The sequence below is a fragment of the Hetaerina americana genome, unplaced genomic scaffold (genome assembly GCF_022747635.1).
Source record: "Hetaerina americana unplaced genomic scaffold, ioHetAmer1.1.p SCAF_5, whole genome shotgun sequence".
Taxonomy (NCBI): domain Eukaryota; kingdom Metazoa; phylum Arthropoda; class Insecta; order Odonata; family Calopterygidae; genus Hetaerina; species Hetaerina americana.
In genome coordinates, this window is record NW_027287095.1 from 66,921,387 (window position 1) to 66,947,962 (window position 26,576).

The 26,576-nt window shown below is 33.0% G+C and overlaps 1 protein-coding gene across 1 annotated transcript in view; it reads right to left on the minus strand.

Moving 5' to 3' along the window:
- Nucleotides 1–1,359: 1,359 nt before the first annotated feature.
- Nucleotides 1,360–26,576, minus strand: part of LRP1 (LDL receptor protein 1) — a 206,232-nt gene continuing 181,015 nt past the window's right edge. The window contains exons 61-75 of the mRNA XM_071592477.1: nucleotides 25,973–26,295; nucleotides 24,039–24,326; nucleotides 23,347–23,618; nucleotides 20,799–20,977; nucleotides 19,737–19,960; nucleotides 17,821–17,997; nucleotides 16,626–17,062; nucleotides 14,030–14,168; nucleotides 13,656–13,816; nucleotides 13,420–13,525; nucleotides 11,759–12,029; nucleotides 9,653–9,928; nucleotides 6,195–6,362; nucleotides 4,166–4,304; nucleotides 1,360–3,135 (exon numbers count right to left, since the gene is read on the minus strand). Of these exons, the coding sequence (XP_071448578.1) occupies nucleotides 2,983–3,135; nucleotides 4,166–4,304; nucleotides 6,195–6,362; nucleotides 9,653–9,928; nucleotides 11,759–12,029; nucleotides 13,420–13,525; nucleotides 13,656–13,816; nucleotides 14,030–14,168; nucleotides 16,626–17,062; nucleotides 17,821–17,997; nucleotides 19,737–19,960; nucleotides 20,799–20,977; nucleotides 23,347–23,618; nucleotides 24,039–24,326; nucleotides 25,973–26,295 (3,313 nt within the window). The 3' untranslated portion in view covers nucleotides 1,360–2,982. The remainder of the gene's footprint in view (nucleotides 3,136–4,165; nucleotides 4,305–6,194; nucleotides 6,363–9,652; nucleotides 9,929–11,758; nucleotides 12,030–13,419; nucleotides 13,526–13,655; nucleotides 13,817–14,029; nucleotides 14,169–16,625; nucleotides 17,063–17,820; nucleotides 17,998–19,736; nucleotides 19,961–20,798; nucleotides 20,978–23,346; nucleotides 23,619–24,038; nucleotides 24,327–25,972; nucleotides 26,296–26,576) is intronic.

Below are 26,576 nucleotides of genomic sequence, written 5' to 3' on the forward strand. Positions count from 1 at the left end.
AAACAGAAAAATTTTATGAATAAGTTTACTATTTTGTCGAGGTAAGTATGAAAAAAGGTGTACTATGTAAAAAAAAAACATTTTTTCCATCTAGTGATCAGGTCTTGGGTAATCACTATTACCACTGATTAGATCCTTTCAAAAAAGATGAACATTTCTCTATTACGCTTTTCTTTAAACCTTTTCTTTGCAGGGTGATTACAAAATGTGTCTGATTTTTTTAAATTATCATCATTTTCTAGACTTCCCACACATTGATAATAGCTGCAGAATCAGTCTAGCTGTCTTTACTCAGTAGTCACATTGGTACTATTCAGCTAGTAAACATAAAACATATGCTTAAAACAGCCTGAATTAAACCATATAGGTACATTATGAGTTTCATATTGGCTCTATCAACTGCAGCCAGGACTAACTTAAACACTCAAGCTTCTGGACTAATGAGTTCTGATTCTCACCAGATTTTTGAGCCTATCCAGTCATTCTTCTATTGATTTTTAAAACTTCTATCATAAGGAAGTTTTCTCCTATCTTTTATTGAATTATAGGACCAATATAAGATTGATTGCAGGATCTTTCTTTATGGAACCATTGGAGTAGGACCGGCTCCATATCATCATGTTTTGTATTATTTCATTTCTCTTAGGAAATATTACTATATTTACCTTAAAAGTCCTTCCTATTCAAGTTGATACCTCATTTCAATACTATGCTTGTCACCTACAAAATAGGCAATTTATTTTATCCTTATGTATGTAATCTATGTTAAATATGCATGTAAATATTCCATTATTAGAATGCTAGATTTTGAACTTGGAACTAACAAGACTTTACTGTATGTTTTTTTGCTGGGAGAAACCTAAAGTGGTAGTGTCTTGGAGCTCTTCTCTTTTTCTTGCTCTCCAAAAGGATTTTATTGTCATTTCACTTTACAATATCATACTATCTGATTCTCTTTGTAAAAATCATGAAACACAAAAACAGAGAAGGCAGGTCTTAAAAGGCTTATGGAAGCTATTCAGAGAGTGATTGCTGGGAGTGCACCTTTACTTTTCGAACTTCTCCATCCTTCATTGTGGTTACAACTACTCCATAGTTTTTTCTGCATAAAATATGTAATATTTAAGATCATTTTTTATGGATTGTTCAGAATATATTGCAGCAGTCACAGTCATCTCACTAATTATTCATTTATCACTCCACAATACCTTTCATATTGAACATTGAGGAGCACCATTGCACTTGTCATGTAGATCAATAGGCAGCCTTTTCTTAATGGGGATTGAAGAATGCCAGAAATGTTGGTAATATGAAAAACTATGGCCCATCATTGAAACAAAACATATTTACTATCAAAGATTATCTTTACAGTGATGTCAATCATTCAGCAGTTATTAAAACATTTTATGTAAAATTTACAAAAAAGAAAAAGATATATTGTGTGCGTTCAGGTCAAATACCAAAATATTTTACTACAATCATATCAGACTTTTCTCAGTCTAAGTGGTTTGCAGTAGATTGGACAAAAAGTATACACTCTAGCATATTATGTATTTACAAGAAGTTTTAGAATCATGCATCAATATTATTTTGGTGTTTATGAAATTAAATTTCTTAGCTTTAATATTGCTTAGTACTGCCATTTACTTTGACAACTTGATAATGACTTCCACATATTTCTTTTATTGATAATGCTTTCAAAATACTAACATTTGAACTTGACTTAACTTTGCAATTTAATGAGAATGATTTTAAGTGACTAGGAACTGAAGATGATAGGCGAACAAAAAATAATTAATCATTCCTTATGACAATTTATATTTTGTATGAGTTTGGAAGACTGGCAAAATTTAAAAATCACTAAAATATCAAACCTTGTCAATATTACCTTGTTGCTAATCAAGTATTTGGCACAATTTTAAAATATGATAAAACGGGTATAAATGTCAAAAATTAATTGAGGAAGACAGTGTTATTTACTCTAAATTACAATAGAACATTTCATAAATATTCAAGTTTGAAAAATGTTAAAAAAATAAGCTGCCTCAATAAACTAAAACACTTACAATAGTCGTTCATTTAGAGTTGTCTTTGAATGATCATCAAACAATTTGATTTACAATATGAGCAATTGGAACTTTAAAATACGCCACATATGTTACATTACAATAGCTAGATCAGCAACATCACAGTCCTTACAAAATAAATATCTCTCGTGGGAACAAAATAACTTTAAATCATAAATGGAGTTGGCCGACACAGCTTTTCTTCCCTTTGACTAGTTAATTCCACCTCATATGTCATCAGCTTTTTAAAAACATGGAAGTGATGCTAATGCGAAATGAGGAAGCAAATTTAGAATACAAAATAGTAGTGTTTGCAAAAGTAACTGGAAAACTAAAAGTAATTTCAGCAATAATAGGAATGGACAAATTATGTCATGAACATAGTCACCTTGATAGCTAGCAGGAAAGAGCAACATTCACAACCAGGACAAACATTTCATTTGGTTATTTCAATTAGCTATTGTGCTGGCAATTAAGAGTAGTTTTTGATTTCATTCAGTCATTACAAAATCCATATACAACCATGTTCACACAACAGCAACTACTTCACCTGATGAATACCAAGTACACAGCACACATGTTGAAAAGTATCCATCAATGAAGCACCTCATTCATACTGTGATGCACTTTTTCACCATTGTCAAGCACTCATTCTCAGCAGGAATCTTTGAGCTTTTGCAAACAATGAGAGTCAAAAAAAAAACTTGAAAGATGATTAAAATTTCTGGAATGATGCAAATGGGGACAGAAACTTACCTATTGCATGATGCAACAAAAATGTCCCATACCAGGCCAATTAAACACAAAAAAACAGATATCCTCTTGGCCATAGAGAATACTTTTTGAGCACTTCCAAGAAGCAAGTCAGTACATCCAGATCATCAAATGTTTCTGTACATAGTATTACAACCACCATTTATGCTTTTTCTACATTGTCCATTGCTGAAGGATCATTCTTGAACTTCCCTCTCTGAAGAAGAACTTTCTTTTCTTCAGAGGACACTGCCCCAGATCCCACTCCTCCAGGATTGTACATTGAGTCATAAACTGGGTTTGCAAAATTTGATGGCTGCCAAGGATAAACCAGAATAAATTGAATTAACCTCAAAATCAAGTAAAAAATTAAACTTAACATAAGTACACTACTTTCCTAAAGGCTAGGAAGCAAAATTAATTTTAGCCCTAATCACACAAAAGACTGACAACATTAGCATGAATTATGCTCCCTGAAAGCAAAATTTAAGAATTCATAATAAAAATAATAGGATATTCTCAGAGTGTATCAGGCCGATGGGTTAGAGATCAAAAATGGCAGTCTTTACATGAGGGAATATTCATTCGGAATCCACATATGTCAATAATCCACACCTGACATTTCATACCAGCCAAACAAGTTTCTTAAAAATAAAAGAGTGTAACTTATATTTGTAAAACATAAAATAATTTAAATAAATTTTTAATGTTCACCATGGATAAATGAAACATTTGGGATGAGGAATGACTATTTCATATGATTTTCCTCCTGTAATGTTACTTGATTGCATTTTCTTTCTAGTTGCTGGGTTTTGTACTTTAAAAATTTAATAGCAACAATAAATACAGATTCTACTTGTCCAGAGGTTTAAAATTCTCATGCTTATACCTTTTCCCCGACAGGCATTTAAGCATTTTTTTTCTTAGTGAAAAAGATTCTGTTTTCAACATTTTTCCAATTCCTCACTTCTTTAATTATTCAATTTCTTAATGCCAATGTTCACAACATGGAATAGGAAGGGAATTGGAATCTGATGGAAGGGATTTGCAAATTATATTGTTATGGCATCACATTAGCCTGTTTTTCTGTACCAAATACAGTAGAGTGAATAAGGGATATTTTCATTATTAGTCTCAGCATACTCCTGAAGGATTGTTTCATTTAATTTTATCATTTTATACAATGTACCAAACAATTTTTTAATAATTATTTCCTTAGTTTTTCATTTTTAGCAACAATTTAATTTTAATGTTTCTTAGGCTAAAGGATTTTGCCATAGTGAAATTTTGCCTAGTGACTGTATTATTACCAATCAAAATTATACCTCGATTGTTTTTAGCAGTACCTTATCAGCATCTAAAGCAACAAATGTCCTCTCCAAAGCATTGTCCTCATCCCCATCATCATCCACATCTTCTCTAAGATACATAGGATTATTGATTTCCATATTATCTTGCATTCGAACGTGCATGAATGGCAATCCACTAAAGAGTAAGAAAAATATTATCAACAATAAAAATTGAATCAAGTATATTTTTTTAACAACCTCTAAACTGAGACAGATAATTCTTAGTTAATTTCAATTGTTTCAATTTTTCTATTATACTATTATTAATATTACTACTACATAAAAGCATTACTCCTACGAAAAGTGAAGAGTCAGGCGTGATATTGTGGAATCGAGACATAATGAAAACTTCGTTGCAATTTTCCACAGTTAAAACTTTATTGCCGACCATGGTTTCGATACACTGTATCATCTTCAGATACAGTGTATCGAAACCATGGTCGGCAATAAAGTTTTAACTGTGGAAAATTGCAACGAAGTTTTCATTAAGCATTACTCCTACTTTAGATGCCAAAAATAACAAATTTAGTAGGGTTTGGTTTTCCCAATATGTTAGTGCAAGTAGTACAGACAAATAAATTGAAGAAAACAGTAAAATAAAATTTGACTTTCATTGAGATATAAAAGCACATTGTTAAATATGCATTCATGGAATTTGAAAAAATATAACTGATTGCATGTAAATTATCAAGTATGAATGTTCTGTATGAAATAATTTTAAATACATTTATGATGGAGAAAATTATAATCTTTGTAAACTTTAGCACACTTGATTCTTCAAATATTGCTTATTCCTACAAAAAGTATTCTATTAAGCGTGATCGTTAATTTTTTCTTCACATAATTGTGATTATAATTTTCTTCACATTGTGCAACATATGAATTCCATGTTATTTTGTTATCCTAATATGCATGGTCTATATGAGTTACAAGTTTCATTGATTTGACTTCAATACTGCACCAGCAGCAGCCATTGCAATTTGAAACTGGTTCAGTTCACATATGGCAACATCAGAGGAAATTTGATGAGCAACTTGCTGCACTGAAAATTTGCTATCACTTGAGCAAATTGTTGGCAGAGTTGAAACCTTATATTTATGTAATGTCACAGGTGACTCTTGGAAAACTCTTCAATATAGTACAACTAGAAGATGATTTTAAATGTTTAAACAGAGGAGACAATCAATTTGAAAGCTGCACACTGGTAACAGAAAAATTGCATGAGACATGATTGTGCACTGTGAGTTTGAATACTATTCCTACCCGGACAATATATGTATGTAAGGAAGTACGTTCACAGCTGAAGTTGATGATAGAGGAAGATGAAAAGTTTCTTTTAAAGTTTATGCAGCACATGAAACTTGGCTATATAACACTGATCCTGAGAGCAAACACAAAGCTCACAAACTTGAAGTTGGAACATACTATGTGAGAGTAACAAAATTTTCCCTAGGCCCCATCAATCACAAAAGACCACATTTCAAAGCAACAGTCTGGATCCTGCATCACAATAATGCAAGGCCAAACACTGCTAATGTTATTGCAGAAATCAATGTGACAGTGTTTCTCAGCCTCTCTGTAGTCCAAACCTATCCCCAGAACTTTTTCCTGAGAAGCATTTTGCATAATTTTTCATTGAAAGCAGCTTTCAGCACCAAAAGCACATACTGAGTATGCTACAGTTTGCTATGGCTACTGCTAATACAACACTGGAGTCAAATCAATTAAAACTTGTACCACATACATATTAAGCTAATATAAAATATAAAACAATATAAAATATAAAACAATATAAAATATAAAACAATATAAAATATAAAACAATATAAAATATAAAACAATATAAAATATAAAACAATATAAAATACAAATATAACACAGAATTAAAATATTAATTATGTGAATTAAAATTTTATGACTACACCTAATTAAGCATCCATCTTAGTGTTAGTTACAGATGAAAAAATGAAAAATATTTTTTTAATAAATGAGAAAACTTGAGCAATATCACGGCTAAAAACATCACCTTCTTCTTTTGCGCACGTAGATGGCAATCAAAATAACACCAAGGATGAGCACCACAATAACAGAAGCTATTATTATGGCTACCAATATTCCTGCATTGCTTTCCTTTTCCAGTCCAGCACTCACTACTTTCGTCTGACAACGTAGTCCGTCAAAACCAGGCATACACCTTTAAACAACGAAAAAAAATGTATAAGTTAAATCCCTGAATCACATTTCATACTGTTTGTCTGGGATTAACAGCATATTATTAATACATTTCCATATTGGCCACCAATCTCCGATTCAGTGATTTGGAAAATTCATAAAGCCTTTCATTTTATAGATTTTCAGAATGGAGAAAATCAGCACCATGGATATCTGATTTCTAAGGCAGTACAGGTTCACACTATGATAAATTCACTGTAAAGAAGTTAATTACTTTTGATAGAAAAAGCCATTCATTGAACAGACCATCTTGGATATTGTGTTTCTCTGGAAGTTATAAGGTGTTTCTGCTATGTATAACACTGGAAGAACCAAATCAAATAATGTTTTATTTAGTAGAAACAGCTCTTATTCAATCAATATCACAGAAATGAAATGCCAGGAGAGACTAATGTAAACAAAGTTTTTTCTTCAGCAAAAGTCTATAATTCCCTAGCAAAGGCCCATGTACCAATGGTTAAGTCCCCTTCCAGCAAATGGAGACAGATAAACTTGGAAACTTGATATTCCTAGTTTAACTAACTATACCACAAATAAAAAAATCCTTAATACATCAGTAAAGGGAATAAATATGCAGATAAATTCTGACAGTTTTCGCTCCACAGTTCATTATTCATTCATGGTCATTCACAGTTCATTAACCCATTATTTTCATTTTCTTAATCAGAGGTTTACCTGAAGGGATATTTGTTAAACAATTGAAAAATTCCCACTCTTTCCCCTCTTCTTCCCCAAATACTACCCAAGTGTGGACTCTGTGGTGCCTTTTGTTAAGAGTAGGGTAATGCCAATGCTTAAGTTTTTTTCCACCCTTCTCTGAAAATTCCCACCTCTATCAAATTGCCCACCTTACCAAATGAAAACCATGATGTCATTTTTCTTCCATGATTTAAGGAATTCCAATGCCCTTCAGTTACACACTGAATTATCCCTTGCTGACTGGAAACCGATTATTATTACCAACAAAATTTCCAACTAGTCCAATGAAAATTTCATAATTCCAAATGACTCCAAAAGAAATGCTATCATCATAGGATATCCTTGAATAATAATCAATCTTGATGCTACTCCCAAGATAAAGTTAAATAAAGATAAATCAGTGTGAAATTTGACCATAAATCTCCTTAAGGTATACATTTCAGTGGTTAAAAATAAAAAGTAGAACTTAGCTAATGCTTTTCTCCATTTGCTATTCTCTCAGAATGAGTCTAAATAATTGCTTAATTAAATTAGTTCAAATTCATCTTCCAGAACCATTCAAACAAGAAGTTACCTCCGTATCCAGTCTACATTACACGGCCCATAGAATGGTAACTTTTCATAAATCTTTTGCGGTCACTTCTAAAATATACTGGCCATAGAAATTAAGCATCAAAGAATCATTGAAACAAAAATAAATTAATCAACTACCAGGCCTCAAAGGAAAATTATCAAATTCACAAATACATATTAAAAGTATTTTACCATAACGTGGCAATGATTTGCACCACCACCATCCAGATCTACAAAATCTTTCAAGAATTCACAGCATATGATATATTTCATATCTCCAGATGCTACATTACATTCATGAAAAAAATATATTTTTTCAATTTTGTTTTTCCTTGCATGATCAGGCTTTGATTAGCCAATCAGCCAAGGGGTTACAAATATTTTTGTGTTGATTAAAAAAATCAGTGTGATAGATATGGGATGAGAATCAATGAAAGCAAAACAAAGGCTATGAAGTTTTCAAGAAAGAAGAGCGCTAGTTAAACATTAAAATAGATGGGGAAAAATTACAACAGGTGGAACAGTTTACCTATCTAGGAAGTGTTTTCGACTAAGACGGTCAAAATAGTAGAGAAATTAGGTGAAGACTTTTGTTATGGAAAGAAGCTTTCACAAGGATGGAATTGATGAAAGAGATGGTTAAGAGAAGGGTTAAGAGTAGGCTTAAGAGTGAGGTTTATGATAAGGGTATGAACAGAGATGGAAAAGGTCAAATTTACAGAAAGGAAAACAAACGGCAATGTAATGGGCATGGTGAGAAAAGAGACAGGGTCGTTGGAGAGGTCAAAATAAGGCAGAAAAAATGGATGCAGAGCATTTGAATTATCAATGAAATGTTGAAGACTGTGATAGAGAAGATGACATTAGTCAAGATACGTAGGGGTGGGAAAAGGAAACTTAAGTTGGACAGATGGAAAGAAGAGTGTAGAAATCATGAATGGTTTATTAAGGAGCAGGCTTTCAGGTTGTCTTGTACAGTAAGTATAAGAAATGTAGGCATTTTCAGTCTGAGTGCATCCAAACCTACCTTGGAAAATAGAAAAACAAAACAATTACCATAAGAGTTTCCTTGTAATTAGACAAGTTCTATGCTGAAAATCGTTAACTTTCACATTAGTAATCATTGTCTAAGATGTCATTTGCCTGTGTTTCAACAAAGATTCCATTTTTTCCGCAGAATCAGATTCATACTGCCAGCCTGTATATCACCTTAGTTGTGGTTTTGAGGAACATAGGAAGTTAGATGCAAATTTTACTTGATAGGTGAGCAGTTTCCTAGTGGTTTCAGAATTAAGCAATATGACGTGATATGTAATTGGTATAGATTAATATCAATATGCAGACACCAGTTGAGTTTGAAACAAAAAAATGTTAAATAAAACTTATCTCCCCTCATAAAATATGTCAATTGTACAGGATTCTGTTTAAAATTGTTTTAACTTTGATTATACAAATTATAATAGAACATTGCCCAATAAAAACTTACATATTTACATTATTTGCAGATCTTCCGGGGAACTGAAGTATCTATTGAAAGCATGATATTCCAAAGTGCAATGAAGATTTCCACATCAAGGAACTTACAATTACCAGATTAGTAGCCTAGCAGTACAGAGCTCATTTTAAGAATCTTACTGTTATAATCATAAGTGAAATTAGTTTGACATGTACAGTCTAGCCTATTTCATCAAGTTTGCAATAGACTTAGGATAGACTCTAAATAGAAGAGCATGGAACATACTTTTACAGTGGGAGAGCTTTTTCTCATTGGAGATTTAAAACAACATCCAGTTATTGGAGCAATACTGACCCTTAGAGAGGTCAAGTGGTACCTCTTTAATGAGGAGTGAAGTTATTCTGAGATGCTTCACATAAATCTGGTCATTAATCTCATAAGAAGCCCTTTTGGTACATTAACAATAGCATCAAATGAAATTCAATTATAGGAAAAAACTTTCAAATTGTGTCTCATCAACTCACATGCAGACTGGAAGTAAATTTGGATCGAGTGATTCAGTACAAGTCGCCCCATTGAAGCAAAATCCTTTGCATGAGGATCGCTCTTCACATCTAGGCCCAGTCCATCCTGCATGGCACTCACATGTGGGGCTATGAGATGGGTAAAACATGGGTTCAGTTTTGGAGAGCGAAGAAGAATCCAAGGAACAGACACCACCATGAAGGCAGTAATCATTGCATGGATTGCTCTCGCCAATGTATCTGTCACATGAAATACCATTCCACTCTTCTGTGCATCTGTAAAATGAAACAGAAAAAATATTCATCATAAAAACACATTAAGAATCAAGAAACCATTATTGTTAAGGTTAATTAATTTAAAAAATTGAATTATAGGAATGATGGAACATTAAAAAATAAGTTCTTTAAATATAAATAATAAAATATATTCTTATATTTTTAATCAGTTTGTTTGGTTCCAGCCACTTATTTATATTTTTACTGCAGTTTAAAGCCAAAACCAAGTGCCTTCCATGTCATGTTTCCAATTATAGGGGCATGGTGAAAAATAGGAGCTCCTGGTTCTTTTTTATTACACTGATCTTAATTCCAGAAATTATTTAACTGGAAAAAATAACTTTCGTTCAACAATTAAAACAGAATTAGAAATACCAAATAAATATTTCAGCTTTTTATTACAGGAAATTATTGGATAGTTCATTTTTTTGTTTTGTGACATCAACAAAAGAGCAAATAACAAATTTTAATTTAAACAGTAGCCATTGTTTAGAAAAATTGAACTATGTGGTATTTTTCACCAGAAAATTTTCATTTTAAAACAGCAATTACTTGCATATGTAACTGAAACTTAACTTACTACTTTTTATGAAAAAATTCAAATAGGACATTTTGAAACCTGGTTGGCAGCTCTCCAGGTGATTTTAACAGAGAACATTTTCTCATTGTGACAAAAGCAGTATTAGGAGTTGGGAGAGGAAGGGAGATAATATCTTTCAACAATTTTATGGAACATTTTGATCGTAGCTGTGATAAATCTTTACAGTTCTTTAGGAATTAGAACCAAGTTTGCATATTTCACCAAACAGGTGGAATACAAAAACGTTGGTGAAATCTATAAAATTACAAAACTTGGATGTGTTTCACAAGAGTTTTGTGATACCAAGAGTTTTTTTCCCAACTCCTTAAGATACAATTTCACAGAATGGGCCTGATGACATTGAACTGAATATGGCCCTTTTACATGGAAGTGATGAAATACAGTCCTTTTTTATGGAAATACTGATTGACACCTAAGTCCTGAGTCAATGATTCCTTGTTATCAATCATAGATTCCATTGAGATATTAAATTTTTTTCTTTTTTGCATCTCCATTAAGGAGCAAATGGTGAATTTTAATTTAAATAGAACCATAATTTAGAAGAATTTAACAATGAGATATTATTTATCAGAAAAGAAATCTGCTTTCCCCGATAATATACTGCTTTCCTCAGATTTGGAAAGTAGTTAGCATTATTAAAAAAAATTGTTATCTTTTATATGCAAAAATAACACAACTTTGTTCTTCTTCATCCTGGGATTTTCAATAGAATATATCAATTGACACATGTTCAATGTTGGAAGTGAAGAACACCTAATGATGAGCAAGCATTATTCTTATACATCTAAATTTAATTAATACGTATCCCTTAGTACTATCACAGTAGTTTAACAGATTATTTATATTTATTTACACAGTTATTTATATTTATTGCACTTCTTTGCATAAATGATCTGTTGGTGTTTATATTCTTTATTAAATAGCCATACCGTCAGATATCGTTCTTGCAAAACATAAATTACATCTTTACAATGTTGTTCTATTCTGGTCTGAATTTTATGTTGACCTTAATTTTAAATTATTTTTTCACTGGTTACCTACAAAATGTATTTTTAAAGGCTCGCCTATAGCTGAAGAATAGATAATTATGACACAATGCAACTTAAGTTTTGAACAACAACAAAATAACGAAGTAACAGAGTTTACACTCATAAAAAATTTTAAGAACACCATAAGCCTATAAGAATAATGTTGTTAATATTTTAATAGTTCAATACACTATTACATACCTACACCTGGGAACACCCTTCAGTATCACACATTTTCCTCCATTGTTGCACATTCCTGGATGACACTTTTCATCTGTTGAGGTATCTTTGGAATTCTCTGTTTGGCATACACGTTCATGAGGGCACTTGCACTTTGTTGAGGGTGCTATTGAGTGACCTGGTGATCGTCTTATACACTCTGAGCATGGGCAAGCAGGGGCGTCACAACGACGACCAGCAAACCCAGGGGGACACTCACAAGTAAATTCTTTGCCAGTATAATGACAGGTCCCTAAAGTAGATGAACAATGTGGCATTTTACATTATAAAATTTGAATTATAACAAAAATAAATAGCAATAGTATAAAGCTCATTGAAACTAAAAAAATTACAATATGAGATATCCAATGAAAAATACTTAGATTTACAAGGGATACATCTCAGTACAAACACAACCTGGCAGTGTGATTGTAATTTATCTGCATGGAGAAATGATAAGCAAATTCAAAGAATTGTAGAAAATAATGCAACAGCTAGTTTAAAGGGGCAATCTACTCATGTCATTGAAATCTGGAAATTTCAGTAGGCAAGATCTTGGTCAAGGAAAATGATTTTGTTGCAGTGGAATTCCTTTCATAAAGAAATATTTAAGTTCAACACTGAGGCTAAGAAAAATAATTATGAACTTGTTTTAAGCATTTTTTCATTTTAGGGGTGAATCTGCAAAGGTTAAATTTACGTAGGAACACTATTTTATGTATAAAAATGAAAAAAATCCATAATTCACATGACTCTTTCTCAGATATTGCCATTGCAAGAGAGAATGTGCATTGCAAACAAATTCAAGTATATCCCCCATCGTTCTGCCCTGCTCACAAGCCTCTGGGGTAGATGGATCATACCCTCCTCTGCCTCCTGGGTCGTGAAGCACAGCATGAAATCAAAAGGGTACTTGTGTTGTTTGTTTCTTTGCTTCTTTCAAGGGTATCAGAGATTAACTACCTTTCACTCATATCTTGTTTTAGCTTACCATGTAATGTTTTTTATGGTTAACCTAAGACGAGAGATTATTTACCAAATATTTGAGTGATCTACAGCTGAGAATGGACAAAGCAAGATATAAAAACAACTCTCCTCAGTGAATTCTTAGTGGTTTTAATAAAAAGCTAACATCTGCAAGTCAAAAATGAAAGCAACTGTAGACAATCAGATACAAAAATTACTTGCCTTTCCTGGTAAAGTCATTATACTTTCATTGAAGCCAATATTTTAATTGTGTACCCTTGATAACAAATATTATTATATACATTACAAGTTATATCAGGATTTTCTCATAGCCCACTGATGTTAAATTTGATGTCTCACATTAATTAATTACAAATGGCTATTTTTCAAAACTTTAATGAAAGTTTGACACTGATGTGCAGTCAAACGATTTCAGCCAACCAATTTTAAATACTAAAATGGAAATAATAATAATATAATGTGATTCATTAAGGTTATCATGAATATTTGTATAGAATGAGTCACAAAAATCAGAGAATACTATCAATAACAGCTATCTTAAGTAATCTGTCACATAACATTGTGTAATAGGTAGCTGACATTTTATTTAATTCCTATTCTCGAGGTTGTGTGAAATATGAGACTTTGACTACCCAATAGTCAATTTATTCACTTACCATGGTTAAAACAGTGGCCTGTGCATAGAGACTGCTCACATCTCTTTCCGAAGTGACCAGGAGTGCATCTGCACACTGGACCATAAGATGCTATGGTGCAATTTCCCTATGCAACACAATAATTACATGCATAAATAAAGGCAGAAGTAAAACCTTAAAGAACTTACATGCATGAAAATAGCTGATTAAGCTCTCAAATAAAACACAGCAAAGTTTGTTGACTATGGCTATCTTACATGTAGGCAGTATCCATCACATTCAGATTTTTCACACCTGGAACCAGTGTAACCATTGTTACACCGACATTCCTTTTTGGTCTGTCCTCTGTTATCAGTAACTTCATGACACAAACCAGAATTTTGGCATTGAAATCCAACACAGATTTCACATCGAGCCCCTACAAATTAAAACAAAAATTTGTTGATAAGAGGGAGGAATGATAATCAAACAAAATACTTCATTTCATTAAAAAATCATACCATTTCGAGTGGCATCATCCAATTTATATAAGCAAAAAGTGTGCCAAGAAAATTTTTAAGCATATATTCAAAAATCTGAGTGTTCTGAAGGTAATCTCAGACAAAGTAATCACCTGGCTGCAATCACTCACCAGTAAAATTTTGACGGCAATTGCAGCGTGCCAATCCAATACGAGGGGAATAACATGAACCATTGTTGTAACAGTACCCATCACAAATATTTACAGGTGTTTCACACCTCTCTCCAGTCCATTGGGAAGGGCAGATACACTAGAGAGAGAAACGAGAATTATGAAATTAGTGACAAGAGAAATCCATCATAATATCCCTGAATATTTTCCGTACGTATACAGGTTCGAGCAAAAACTTTTCTCAACTGCAAAAGATCTTAAAACATTGATTTTCAGTGGTTTAACCTAATTCAATGACATTGCATAAGGTTGAAGTTGATTTTAAAATATATAAATTGAATATAATATCATATAGACATAGAGAAAAGGAATTTGTTGCCCAAAATGGAAGAACTATACAGGGAGATGGGGAAATACTACATGGTGGAGCATGAATGCACTACAAATGGCTGGGAAGGGTTGGGGAATGTGTGAAGGAACGTAAAAAAATCTGAAGAAAAATATATTCATGGGAAATCAAGCATTGATAATTTAAAAAAAAAGGAGAGACTGTGAACTAAGGGTGATAGTAATATGGACAAATGAAAGTGATCAACTGCAGCATTCAATGCGTTTTCTTATATAAATTTACACTTGTGTGTTTCCTAGTAAGTCAAATTACAACTGATGATACAGTTAAAGATTTGTCCCTACCATTTCATCTATACCTACGTTTATCCTGCAGATTGCACACGAGCATAAGGCAGACAGTGTTCAGGCACAAACATTGCCTGAACACACTCAGCTGGGTAGTTAATACAATTAAAAGGGCTTTGTAATTTTTAAAAACATTAAATGACACCTTCAGCCTGAGTTCAATAGTGTTAATACTATTGAATACAATATGAAGTGTAGCTGAACATGAGCAGAATTGGATGCAGTTTGGGTTTAAATTCACTTGAAAATTACTGGGAATAAGAATATAATAAATAATTTTCATTAATATTGAAGACAAAATATTATGTTTTATTTATTAAAAGTTTTCCTTGTGAGTAATCGGATGAGGATTTCAATCCATAAGCCCATGACTTATGTGGGAGGGATGGCATGGAAGTGTCACTGGGTTGCAATACCTGCTTAATGGTAATTTGAGTCATCTGAAGCCTATGAATCCATTAGCTTTAAAGCTAAGTTTACTACTGAGCAACACATGTGATCAAAAAAGTTATGTGGAGCTCCAAAGTGTGGAATTCGGCAATATGTGGGATTCAGCAATGAATGGGTGATGATATGGATACATAGTATAGTATACTCTGAAAAGCCTTAGAAACATAATGCTGGAGGAGGATTCTGTAGAAAAAATAAAAATGCAAAAAAAGAATATGCATAAAAGGAAAAAAATGTCATGGAGAACTACAAAGAGAGGAAAAACCAGATGGTTAGCAAATTGAGCTGCAGAGGTCGAGTTAGTTGTAAAAAATAAATAGAAGTTTGAGTGCAAAAGGCCATGGCAAAATTACAAAACAGTGGGTTTCAAAAGGTGATTCCACTCCGAAGAAGGCAAAGGTTGATGCCAATCGGCTGTCAAGGAGATGGCCATTGTTTTTTGAGATACACGTGGAATCATCTACATCAATTACTTTCCAGGACAAACAATAACTAGAGAGCATTATGCCTTGTTATTGCACAAGTTTAAAGAAGAAATCAACAACAAACATCCTCACTCGGCAAAGAAAAACATTCTCTTCCATCAAGACAATGCATGGGTGAACACCTGCAAAGTTTTGATGGTGAAAATTATGGAATTAATGTTCAAATTATTATAACATCCACCATATTTACCAGATTTGGCACCCAGTAATGTCTTTTATTTCCCAACTCGAAAAAATGGCTCGGCAGAAAACAATTCACATCCAACAAGGTTTTTACCAACACAAACATTTATTTTGAGGACTTTCTGAAATCCTACTCTCTGGATGGGTTAAAAAAAAGTTGGAGAAATTCTGGAAAAAGTGAATCAAGCTAAAACGAGATTCTGTAGAAAAATAAAAAAACAATCTACCCAAAATAATCTATTTTTTCAAAGGACTTGCTGAATGACCAACCAACCTCACCATTCACCATTATTTTACTGACACTACTTCATATGTATCACATTTTAGAGCTGAAAATGTTTACAATGTGTAATTACTTGTAGCTATCTAACTGAATTACATCATCATGTTACCACAGTGAATTCCATCTCATAGCTAAAATATCATTTATCGTGGAGCAGAAGTACAAAAAGTAATCACCAGATATTGCTAGAATAATATAAATTGGTGCCACTTCGCATGAAAATCACTATTGACTGAAAAAATTAAGATGGTTTGAGGATATTTAAGAACTTAACAGCACTACAGTTTGAAAAATGTAGGAACAATTTATCACAACAAGGACATTCTTTAATATAAATATGTTTGGACAATATAAGTGATTTGCTCTCAAGAATTTTTCTCTAAAAATATTCTAAAATTTGAAGTGACTATTTCATTTTAAATTTGAAAGTCTAGAGTTTCCTTATGCATGTTCTTAATGTAACATATGTACTTGGTTTTAAGTTAAAAATTATGATAACCTTTAACGGTGGCTTTGAACCATCCATGGCAGGTGAATCTGCAAAGCACATTCCTTTATTTCTGCAGTAGCCAGAGCACCTGTAGTGCTCACACCTTTCCCCCTCGTAGATAGGGTCGCATATACATTGCGGTCCCACTCCTGGGGTTATGCGACATATTCCCCGATGGCAGTCCAAGTTGCATCCCTTCTGGGCAGTCCGATTACTAGCCCCTGAAGCATTGTTATTATCACCAGATGGGATACATGTAATGGGGCTATCGGATGAGCCTCTACCACCAACTTCCTTTTCAGATGATGAGACCTTTTTCTCAGCACTGGTGTGACCCTCTAATGAGGGCGAAGTTCCATCAGGACAAAGACAGGAACGAGTGGTTGGAGATCTGATTACACACAGTGCACTCTCGTGGCAAGGATGTTCACTGCATGGGTTTCTTACTGGAATAAGAAGTTAAAGGCTTAACTAAAATACATATGGCAAATAGAGATGTAAAGGAAATCCAATACGATAAAAATATTTCTTAAGTTGAATAGCTGCTAAATAAAAAGTGTGAAATAATTTATAATATTTTGACTGGCTTTTGGGAGGTAGGTTTAGGTATTAAAAGACTTCGTTGATAAAGAACTTCTTAGAACCATTAATTGCCAAACTCCTGGATTCTGAGGTAACGCTGTTGTCCCTACTGTTGGGATAATTCTAATTAGTTTTAATTGATGGAAATGATATCGCGAAAGATGTAAAGAAATGAATTAGAATAATTGCAGATGATTGCATCATCTAGAGAATAAAAGAAGTAAACTCTGATAGGCATTAATTGAAATTTAAATGTATTGAAAAACAATGTAAAGAATAACAACATGATTACATACATAAATAAACTTAACGGATGAGGACCAATTTATTGCAACCCAAAAATAATAACTCTGTGGCCACTACCTTAAAACATAAAACACTCCCCATATGTATTTTTCTTAGCAAGTGACTAATAGACATTTAATTAATCAAAAACCACAATAGTCAATGGAGTTTATGTCAGAGCAGTAAACAAAGAGTAATCATTCTGTTTACCACACCATGAAATGGAACAAACAAATTTTATCACATTAAATATGTTCAGAAAACAAAAAAATGAAAAACACACTGGAATGAAAAAAACTATAGGTACAAAAATGAACTGTGGAAGAATAAAACTTACTTGATTTTGCCTGCTTATTTTCTTGAACAATAAGAATGTCAGAAGCTTTGGTGAGTCCTTTGACCAAAAAGGTAACATTTCCTCTCCCAAATTTGCTTAATCGTATTATGTTGTTAGTTTGATAAGTAGTGACATAGAGATTATCTTCAAACACTTCCACTTTATATGGCTTATCTTCTGAAAAAAAGGTGAATGGATCAATACGTAATTATTATCACTGATAAAATCTAGACAATAACACAATGTTGAAACTCTCCCAATAGTTTTGTTTTTAAGTTTACATAAAACTAAATAAATTCAAGCAATCAAGGAAGTTATAAAAAGTTTAATGAATCACTATGATATAATAATTTTACTTGATTCATGAAAAATCTACATCAAATCAGTAAATTACAATTAATAATAATAATATGATATATAACTTGATCAAGAGTCTTTACCTGTACCATGAAATAGACTAACATTCCCAACCTCAGCTAGAACCAATACCCATCTAAATTATTTACCCACTTCCTCTACCAGCATGCCAATATTCTAGTCAGAAAACATATAATAATCTCTCTTATCATATGAAAAGACTTACTATGCTAAGAATTAACAAAATTGAAAACTTATCACTTTTAATAAAACAAATCACACGGTATAATGATTCTTTGGTGGTAAATTCTGACATCCATCCAAATTCATGTTTCACAATCGCAAGAAAATCCATGTGATACTAGAATACTATACTTGTTTGAAAGCTTACATTTTAGGTCATATCATTTTATTTAATACACCCTCTTAATAAAAACCCCTTGATGATGCCATATCTAAGCCAAATTAACTCCCAAATGAATCTATATTCACATACATTATTACATATAATTTATTTACATCTTTGACCCAAGCTATTTCACATTATGAGAATTTATTTTGTTTTCAATAGCTTTGAACAGATTTCAACAATATGTGTGTCATATTTCTGATAGAGCAATACAAATTGCTGATTGGATGGAAGAATGCTACAAAAATCACTCCCAACTTAATTTTGGAGACAGCCCATTGATATAAGGTATTTCTTTCATTTCATAATTGACATAAGAATACTGATAACAAGAATAAAATTTAAAAATATTTTCACCATATTCATCATTCAAACAATAATCTACACTTAAGAATTTTCCTCGAGTCAACGTGTTGCCTTGCTCTAAGTTAACATGTGGTTGCACTGCAACTGTCTGTATTAGAAGAAAGTTGAAGAAATATTCTGGACCAAATATACACATATATTAGGACTTGATTGTTTGGTTACATCCAGTAGAATGTTGATTTAACAGAACCATTGTGGACAGTGTTTGCCATCCAACTATTCGGAAATTCCTGGAATTTTTCCTGGGAATACTAGTGTTTCACATCCCAAAACCAGTTTATGCTCCTGAAAATATTGATCATGGAGTAGTAATTATTGAATGCAACATTCAAAATGAAAGAAGTTATATTAGTTTCACTGCGGCATTAAGCATGCTACAATGTACTATTGTCTTGTGGATGTACGTGTATATGCAAATATGTGAAAAATATAAAGTATACCAGAAAGTCTCCAGTAATCACAAGTTGTCAGCTGTGGACCCTCCCTAAAATGAACATGGATTTCCTGGAAAATGAATCCAACATCACTTGTTGTACATCATAAGTGATTTGAACCATTAAGTACAAAGGCAGTGTTGGTACCCAGCCTCGAACACCATTCTGTGACAACAATGATACCCCTTTCACATCCCATTGGCCTATTATTTATTTAATATGGCCCTAGAATTTGGTCAATATTAAAATTAACTGCTCATCATATTGTTCAAAAAATGAACAATACACCATTAAATCAATGACATGCAGTGATAAAAATAATCATGAAATATGGTCGACAGATAATTTACCATGAGAGAATCTCTTTACAAGTTGCCTGTCTTTTCCCTCAAGATCAACACTTTCAATTGTGTGAGCCTTAGGATCTGTCCAATAGAGTCGTCCCGCAGGGTAATCCAGGGCTAGGCCTGTAGGCCAATATACTCTTGATTCAACCAAAGTCTGGCGTCCAGTACCATCCATACGTGCCACTTCTATTCTTGCATTAGCTCCCCAGTCAGACCAGAACATTTGCCTGGATAGGTAAATAATATTCAAAATTTATATTTGGGCTTACAAACCAGTGGCTACTTACCACTCAGAAAAAAATCTACCATGCACTATATAGTTATCAATAAAATGTATTCCAATTTTGTACGTGAAATACAATAAACTTTAGATCCACCATAAAAAAGGAGATAAACTTTAGCTCTCTCAAAAACTAGAGCAATCGAAATTTACAAAAACTAATGCACAAAATAAGTTGTTTGGCTAATGAATGTCCATTCCTGAAAACATTTTCATTTCAAAACTTTGTATTTGCTGTAAGGCTAAATAAAAACCAAATCATACAAGGCTGATTTTCCCTGACACTCATTATGTTAAACAAACATTTTCTTTATGAAATATTCAGTGTGCCAGTTTTAGAATTGAGGTTGAAAACACAAAACAATAGCTAACAATCATTTTTAATTTACCTGGTTTCATTCTAACCATTAGTGGAATAACAACATCACATGTGGCAATATTTTGTTGAAAATGGATAATATAGGATATGAAAGATATTAGTATATAATGGATACCAACTCATTTTTACCCCAAATTGATAATTTCGAACAAGCTACAGCCAAGTCTGTTGATTTTATGAACCATAAGAATTTTCCAAGTGAAGTTTGATTATTTCATACCATTCTGTTGAATCAGAGCTAATAAATGAATAAGAACGAAAATTTACAAATAAACCAGCAAAAAATTTTCACCAATGAGGGAACAAAAATGATTTAAAATAGGCTTCAAATTTTAAGCCACATTAAAAACATGCATTATATTTAAGCAAATTGCCTTCACTTCTGATGTATGACATAAAAACCTACCCTGATTTTGGGTCAACCACAATATCATGTGGCTGATCCATATGCGTGGAAATCAAAGTTCTTTGCTTGCTTCCGTCAAAGAGAGAGACAGAGATGGAGTCTTTTCCAGCATCAATCCAATACAGTATATGAGCAACCCAATCCACAGCTATACCACGAGGCTGGCCAAGATTAGACATCTGTTGAGAAGAACACATAAAGAAAATAGGAAACATTTTTCATTATTTACCATGTGCCAATTACATGAATTGAGACTATATACCAAAACTCTATAAGAGACGAAAAAATATTGCGCACATTCAAAATGAAGTAACAGTATATCTTTTAGAGGACTGTTATTACCAAGTGGATGAATTCCTGAAATGAGGCAAGTCACAAGGTAGAAATTATGTTTAGATTATTAGGATATGAAGAATTTATTGTTACATCAATGATATATTTTGTGTAATTTATTTCAGACAGGGAGTATATACATATCCACATATCTCCTGTGACAAAAAGGTTATTATTATAAATAATATTATTACTCTCTCTTTGACTAGCTTGTAACCAATGTTGATTATTATTTTCTCGCTACAAGTATTTTGGTTGGAAGCATTATATAATTTAAGTCCACTTTATCAGAGTTGCATGTCTGATTAATGTTTACATTCTCTTCCTAATTAATTTGAAGCACCTCTATAATGTGGCTAGCTTAGAATATTTCCAGCTTACTATAACATGAAATTATCCATCACCTCGTTGCATGGCACATATTAAAACTTCAAACTTTGGGTGAATGCAATTCTGAAACTGTTATAAAAATGTTGAAGTCCGATGTAAAGGTCGACGAAGTGCTGTTTTTGGACTAATGCAAAATAAATAAATAAAAGATAGAGAAGAGAAACTACACAACATCCTGAATTATATGCAACCCGATGTCATTTCGTGTGTTGCGTGGTGGCAACCACTAAGGATAAAAGCAACGACGTTATGATATTTTACAGATGGAATGAATTAGAACAGTTTAAATGCTCAATATAACGCCTAGAATTGAAATATTTTCTGATGCCAAACCTTTACAAATAGGATACCAAAATATTTTAAATGCACCTTCAAAAATTTAAACAGATTTCCTAAAAGTACATAATATAAGTGAAGAGCAAACGTTTAATGTCCATTCATGCAATCAATTTGACGATGGTGATTTTGCAGCACCTATTATGGAATTGATTATATTTCTACAATATGAAGTCTCATAACCATGTCAATGATTTCAACTCACTTTGTGCCTTTTTTTTTAAGCTAACTGACGAAAATATATTAACTTGTGTTGATAGAGTTAGTCAAAAAATTGACATCACCATCATTGCTTAAAACCTAGTGCTTATAATAATTGCTTGTTTCTATCTACTCCTCACAGTATAGTATTCACACTACATTTTACTTATCACATCCTGAAAATAAGCTCTTTTTGCATGATCTTAGAACTTTTCCTTTGAAATATAATGTTTAATTGGTTATTAAGTGCCGAATTATAAAAGGTTTATAACAGTAAAAATTTTTTCCTGACATGTGCATGAAGGGCTGAATTCAGGCCAGCGGTTAAGTGTGCATGGTGGCCGATTATATTGGCATTGATAAGATGATAGTGCACATCATTATCACTGAAAATTTAGCTTTGCAAAAGATCTGTGCTAAACTCATCCCGAAGTTCTTGACGGACAATCAAGAGCAAGAGTTGTAGGTCTGTTTGCAAAGACCTGCAATGGCATCGTGATGATTCCCCAACCCCCTTACAGTACTTACTTGGCACAAGCAGACTATTTCCTATTATTTGAAGTAAAATCGTCCATAAAAGGACACAACCATGGGACCCTAAGTGTCATCAAAGAAGCTAGCACACATACCCTTAAGGACCTTTCGCCTATCAGGGAGACTTTGAGTCATGGAAAAGCCACTGGCAAAAGTGTGTTGGTGCTCAAAGGGTGTACTTTAAAGAATTTAAGGCATTGTAATAATATCTGACATAAATCTATTTTTAATGAAACGTTTTGCGATACTTTTTTACAAACCATGAATGCTTAATTGGTTTAGCTTCCCTCATTTTAAGTATCTCAATGGTTCAATTCAAGTGGCTCATCTCTCACCCATTTCCTCGAGAACTTTATCATTAATTTTCCTCTCATTCCAACCTGTTCTTGCCATATGTCCACTAGTAGTTTATCTCAATCCAGTTTTACTAGGATCCATGTCTTCCATCAATATTATCATACACTCCAAGGAAATACTTTAAGAAACTTTTTCCTTCTTTTGATATGTAAATGTATGTCTGTGATTTAGCCTTCTTTTTCTGAAATACCCAATTGGATAAAGCTTCTGACAACTGTTTTCCCTTTCCCTCATTTATGCCTGTTCACATCTTTTTTATGCCTTTTCAGGAATGGCTAACCAAATCTTAGAATCCCAGACATTAAGTAGTCAACAGAATAAAATGCAACTAGTTTTTCAATCCAATTTTAGAGCAGGTACTTCAGCTAGTATTGCACATTACTGCATGAACACATACCAAAACTTGAAGGGTCTGTCGCTTTGCTCGAGAGTGATGTGCATCAGACGTATCTGGTGGTAATCTGAAGCGCTGTATTGTTTTGTTGTGATGGTCAGTCCAAAAGACAAAATGGCCTTTGGGATCAAAGAATACATCCACTGACTCTATCTTGTATGCAGGAGCAGCACGCTTATCCAGCAACTGGCTGTCACCTGAGCTCTCGCCTGGTTTGTATGGGTTAAGACGCCTTAGCTCAGCTTCACTAGCAATCATGAGATAGGCAGGATTCCCTAGAGAATTAAAGGAAATTTATGTAGCCAATATAGTAATATTAAAAAATAAAATATGCCATAATTTTCCATTATAGCTTATATTAGAATGCACATTGTAGAAATATTTTAGAAAATTATAGATTTCAAGAAACTCTCCCTAGAAATCCCAGACTGAAAAATCCTTATTTCTCAAAACAAAGCAAAAGAGAAGCCACTTGGATATGAAGATTTTGTCTAATGCCCCTGAGTGTCTACTTTGCATGCATTTGGAACAATTCAGCATGATGCACCATCCATGATAAAGGTGCATATTACAGTATGATTTTATTTAGATGAAATTAGAAATGCCACAGGAATGGATTGGTTTTCAAACACTGTATATAGAAGAGTTTATATTTTTTATTAAATCATAAAAATTCGAACACATCTTTCACACACCTTCTGCAAGACATGATCCTGCTGTGCGTCCTGCTGCTCCCCAGCCAGGTGTGTAGCCCAGAGCACACTGACAAGTAAAGCTACTTCTGCCTTTCTTTTCCACGCATATATGAGAGCATGCACCAAAGGTACAAGGAGACAGGATATCTTTTCCAGTTGATGGACAGTTTTCCTCATCACTGTTATCTCCACAATCATTCTCAGAATCACAGCGCAGGGAATGATCAATGCAATTGCTGTTATTGCACTGAAATTGTCCATGGGGGCATAAGGACGTTTCCATTAAACCTGGAATATTAAAATCCCCAGGAAAACATGTAAACAAATAGTTGAATGACCAATAATAATCTAAGTATGAAGAGAGAGTAAATGGAATGTCTGCTATCAACTATTAAGAAATTTCTTAAGTTTTCCAAAATGTAGTTTAATTTCTTACCATTCTGCATCCTCCACCAAATTTATCCCTCTCAAATATTAGTAGCATAATAATATTGTATTTGCTTCAATATAACATGACGTTTCTGCCAAAACTCATAGTGTCATCAAATCATTGATTAACTTCAATTTTAGCCTAAAAAAATTCATTCATTTCTCAGGGCTATGCAAAGGTTCATAAGAAATATAAGTATGCGCTATTTTTTTATTGCATGTAAAAGTCGTTTCTATTAATTTTAATTTGATAACCAATATTTAAGTCTCCTATCCAATTCCCCCAAGGTTCAATTAATTTTTTTCCATTACCTCAACAGATATTCACTAATAATATGATTCTCAACTGTTTTGGTTCCTAGTATGCAAATATAATGATGATTTCTTCATCAATTTGACAATTGTAATTAACTGGAAATCACCAGGTAAGGAAAAGAAAACTTCATTTACTTAGTAATTAGTTATTCACTTGAGGGATAATTGAAAAGTAATAACAACACTACTTTCGGAAGAACCAAGTGCCCATAATACAATTTTTCATTACATGTGACTTAGAAAACTTATTACTGGCATAGCATCCCTCATCTACATGATGTAGATGAGGAATTGCTAAGATGTTGATAGCACAAAACAGAAACTGCATGAAGTGATGGCTTTCATTATTTCACACATTCCATTAACAAAGGTGTCATTGGACACAGTTTCAAAGAGATATAACACTACCATAATTTAAATAAATGGTGGGGTGTAGGACAATGGATGATCTGTCAAACTCCTTAGAAATTAGCTCTTTTGCTTTCAATCTGCTTAAAAAAATGAATCTCCAGAGACAGGGATCTCAGAAGCTGGTAGTAGGATGGTCCATTCACCCCAAAAGTAGGGTGGTCCATTTTGATATTATTGTAAAGGAATCAGCATGCATCAATTGCAAAAGATTAGATCAATTATAATTAGTGCATTACAAGTTATACTTCAAAAGCTAAAAAGTTACCTCTATTGTTATACTGTTTTTTATTGCACTATTTAAGTGCCATTATTTCTTAATTGACAACAATGAGAAAATTAGAAAATGTTTCATGGTAAAAAATGGCTTAATTAAAGTATGAGCTTGCAAATGTTTATCACTTCAAATTTTACCCAGACTTTCAACTATATATATTTCTGTGCTATGACTGCTCACCATGACCAAAGAGATAAGTGATAAGAAGTCTATTAGACTGAATGAAATAATTTAGTTCACAATTTAGCAACCATGCTCACAAGGCACATACTATATTTCATGAAACAGATGTATCACTTAGGTATTTTTAACATTATATACCAACAATACGCAGGGCGGGCACTAGATATTAGGTTAGATAAAAAAGAATTGAAAAAGTTCTTCAAGTTTCAAATCATGGACTCTTTTTTTTCTTTCTAGTGATACAGAGCCAACTCTTTGTTTGGCTTCATCTGAAAAAAGCATATTTTAAGCCCAAAATAAAGAGATTTTAAATTAAACTTACATATACTAGGGGCCTCATCAGAGTTATCACCACAATTATCAACACCATCACATAATGCTGAGTGGGGGATGCAAATGTGGTTCAGACATCGGTGCCTTCCGGGTGGGCAAGGTAAAGCTGCACACATTGATTTTGCTTCATCAGAGCCATCTCCACAGTCATCATCACCATCACAGAGCCACGCATGACTGACACAATCGCCATTTTTGCAAGAGAAATCACCAGTGGCACATGACAATGCAGTTCCTTTAGTTGAATGGCCTGGACAGTTAATCTCATCAGACCCATCCATACAGTCAGTGTCTCCATCACACCACCACTCTCTGTCAAAAAAGAAACATGAGCAATGACAAGTATTTTATGGTAATTTTAACGTTAAAATGGATTGAAAAATTCAATGTGAAATGACAAGTATTTTTCCCATAGCAACTCTTCACTCTACATTATTTTTATGACTGTTTATTTCTACCAATATAACAAAATATGCGAGAGAAAATTAGATGCATATGAACTAGAAAAGAGATAAACATTAGAATTACACATGACTAAGAAGTCCTAATTGTAAAAATCCAAATGTAAACAATTTCTAACAGTTTTATTCATT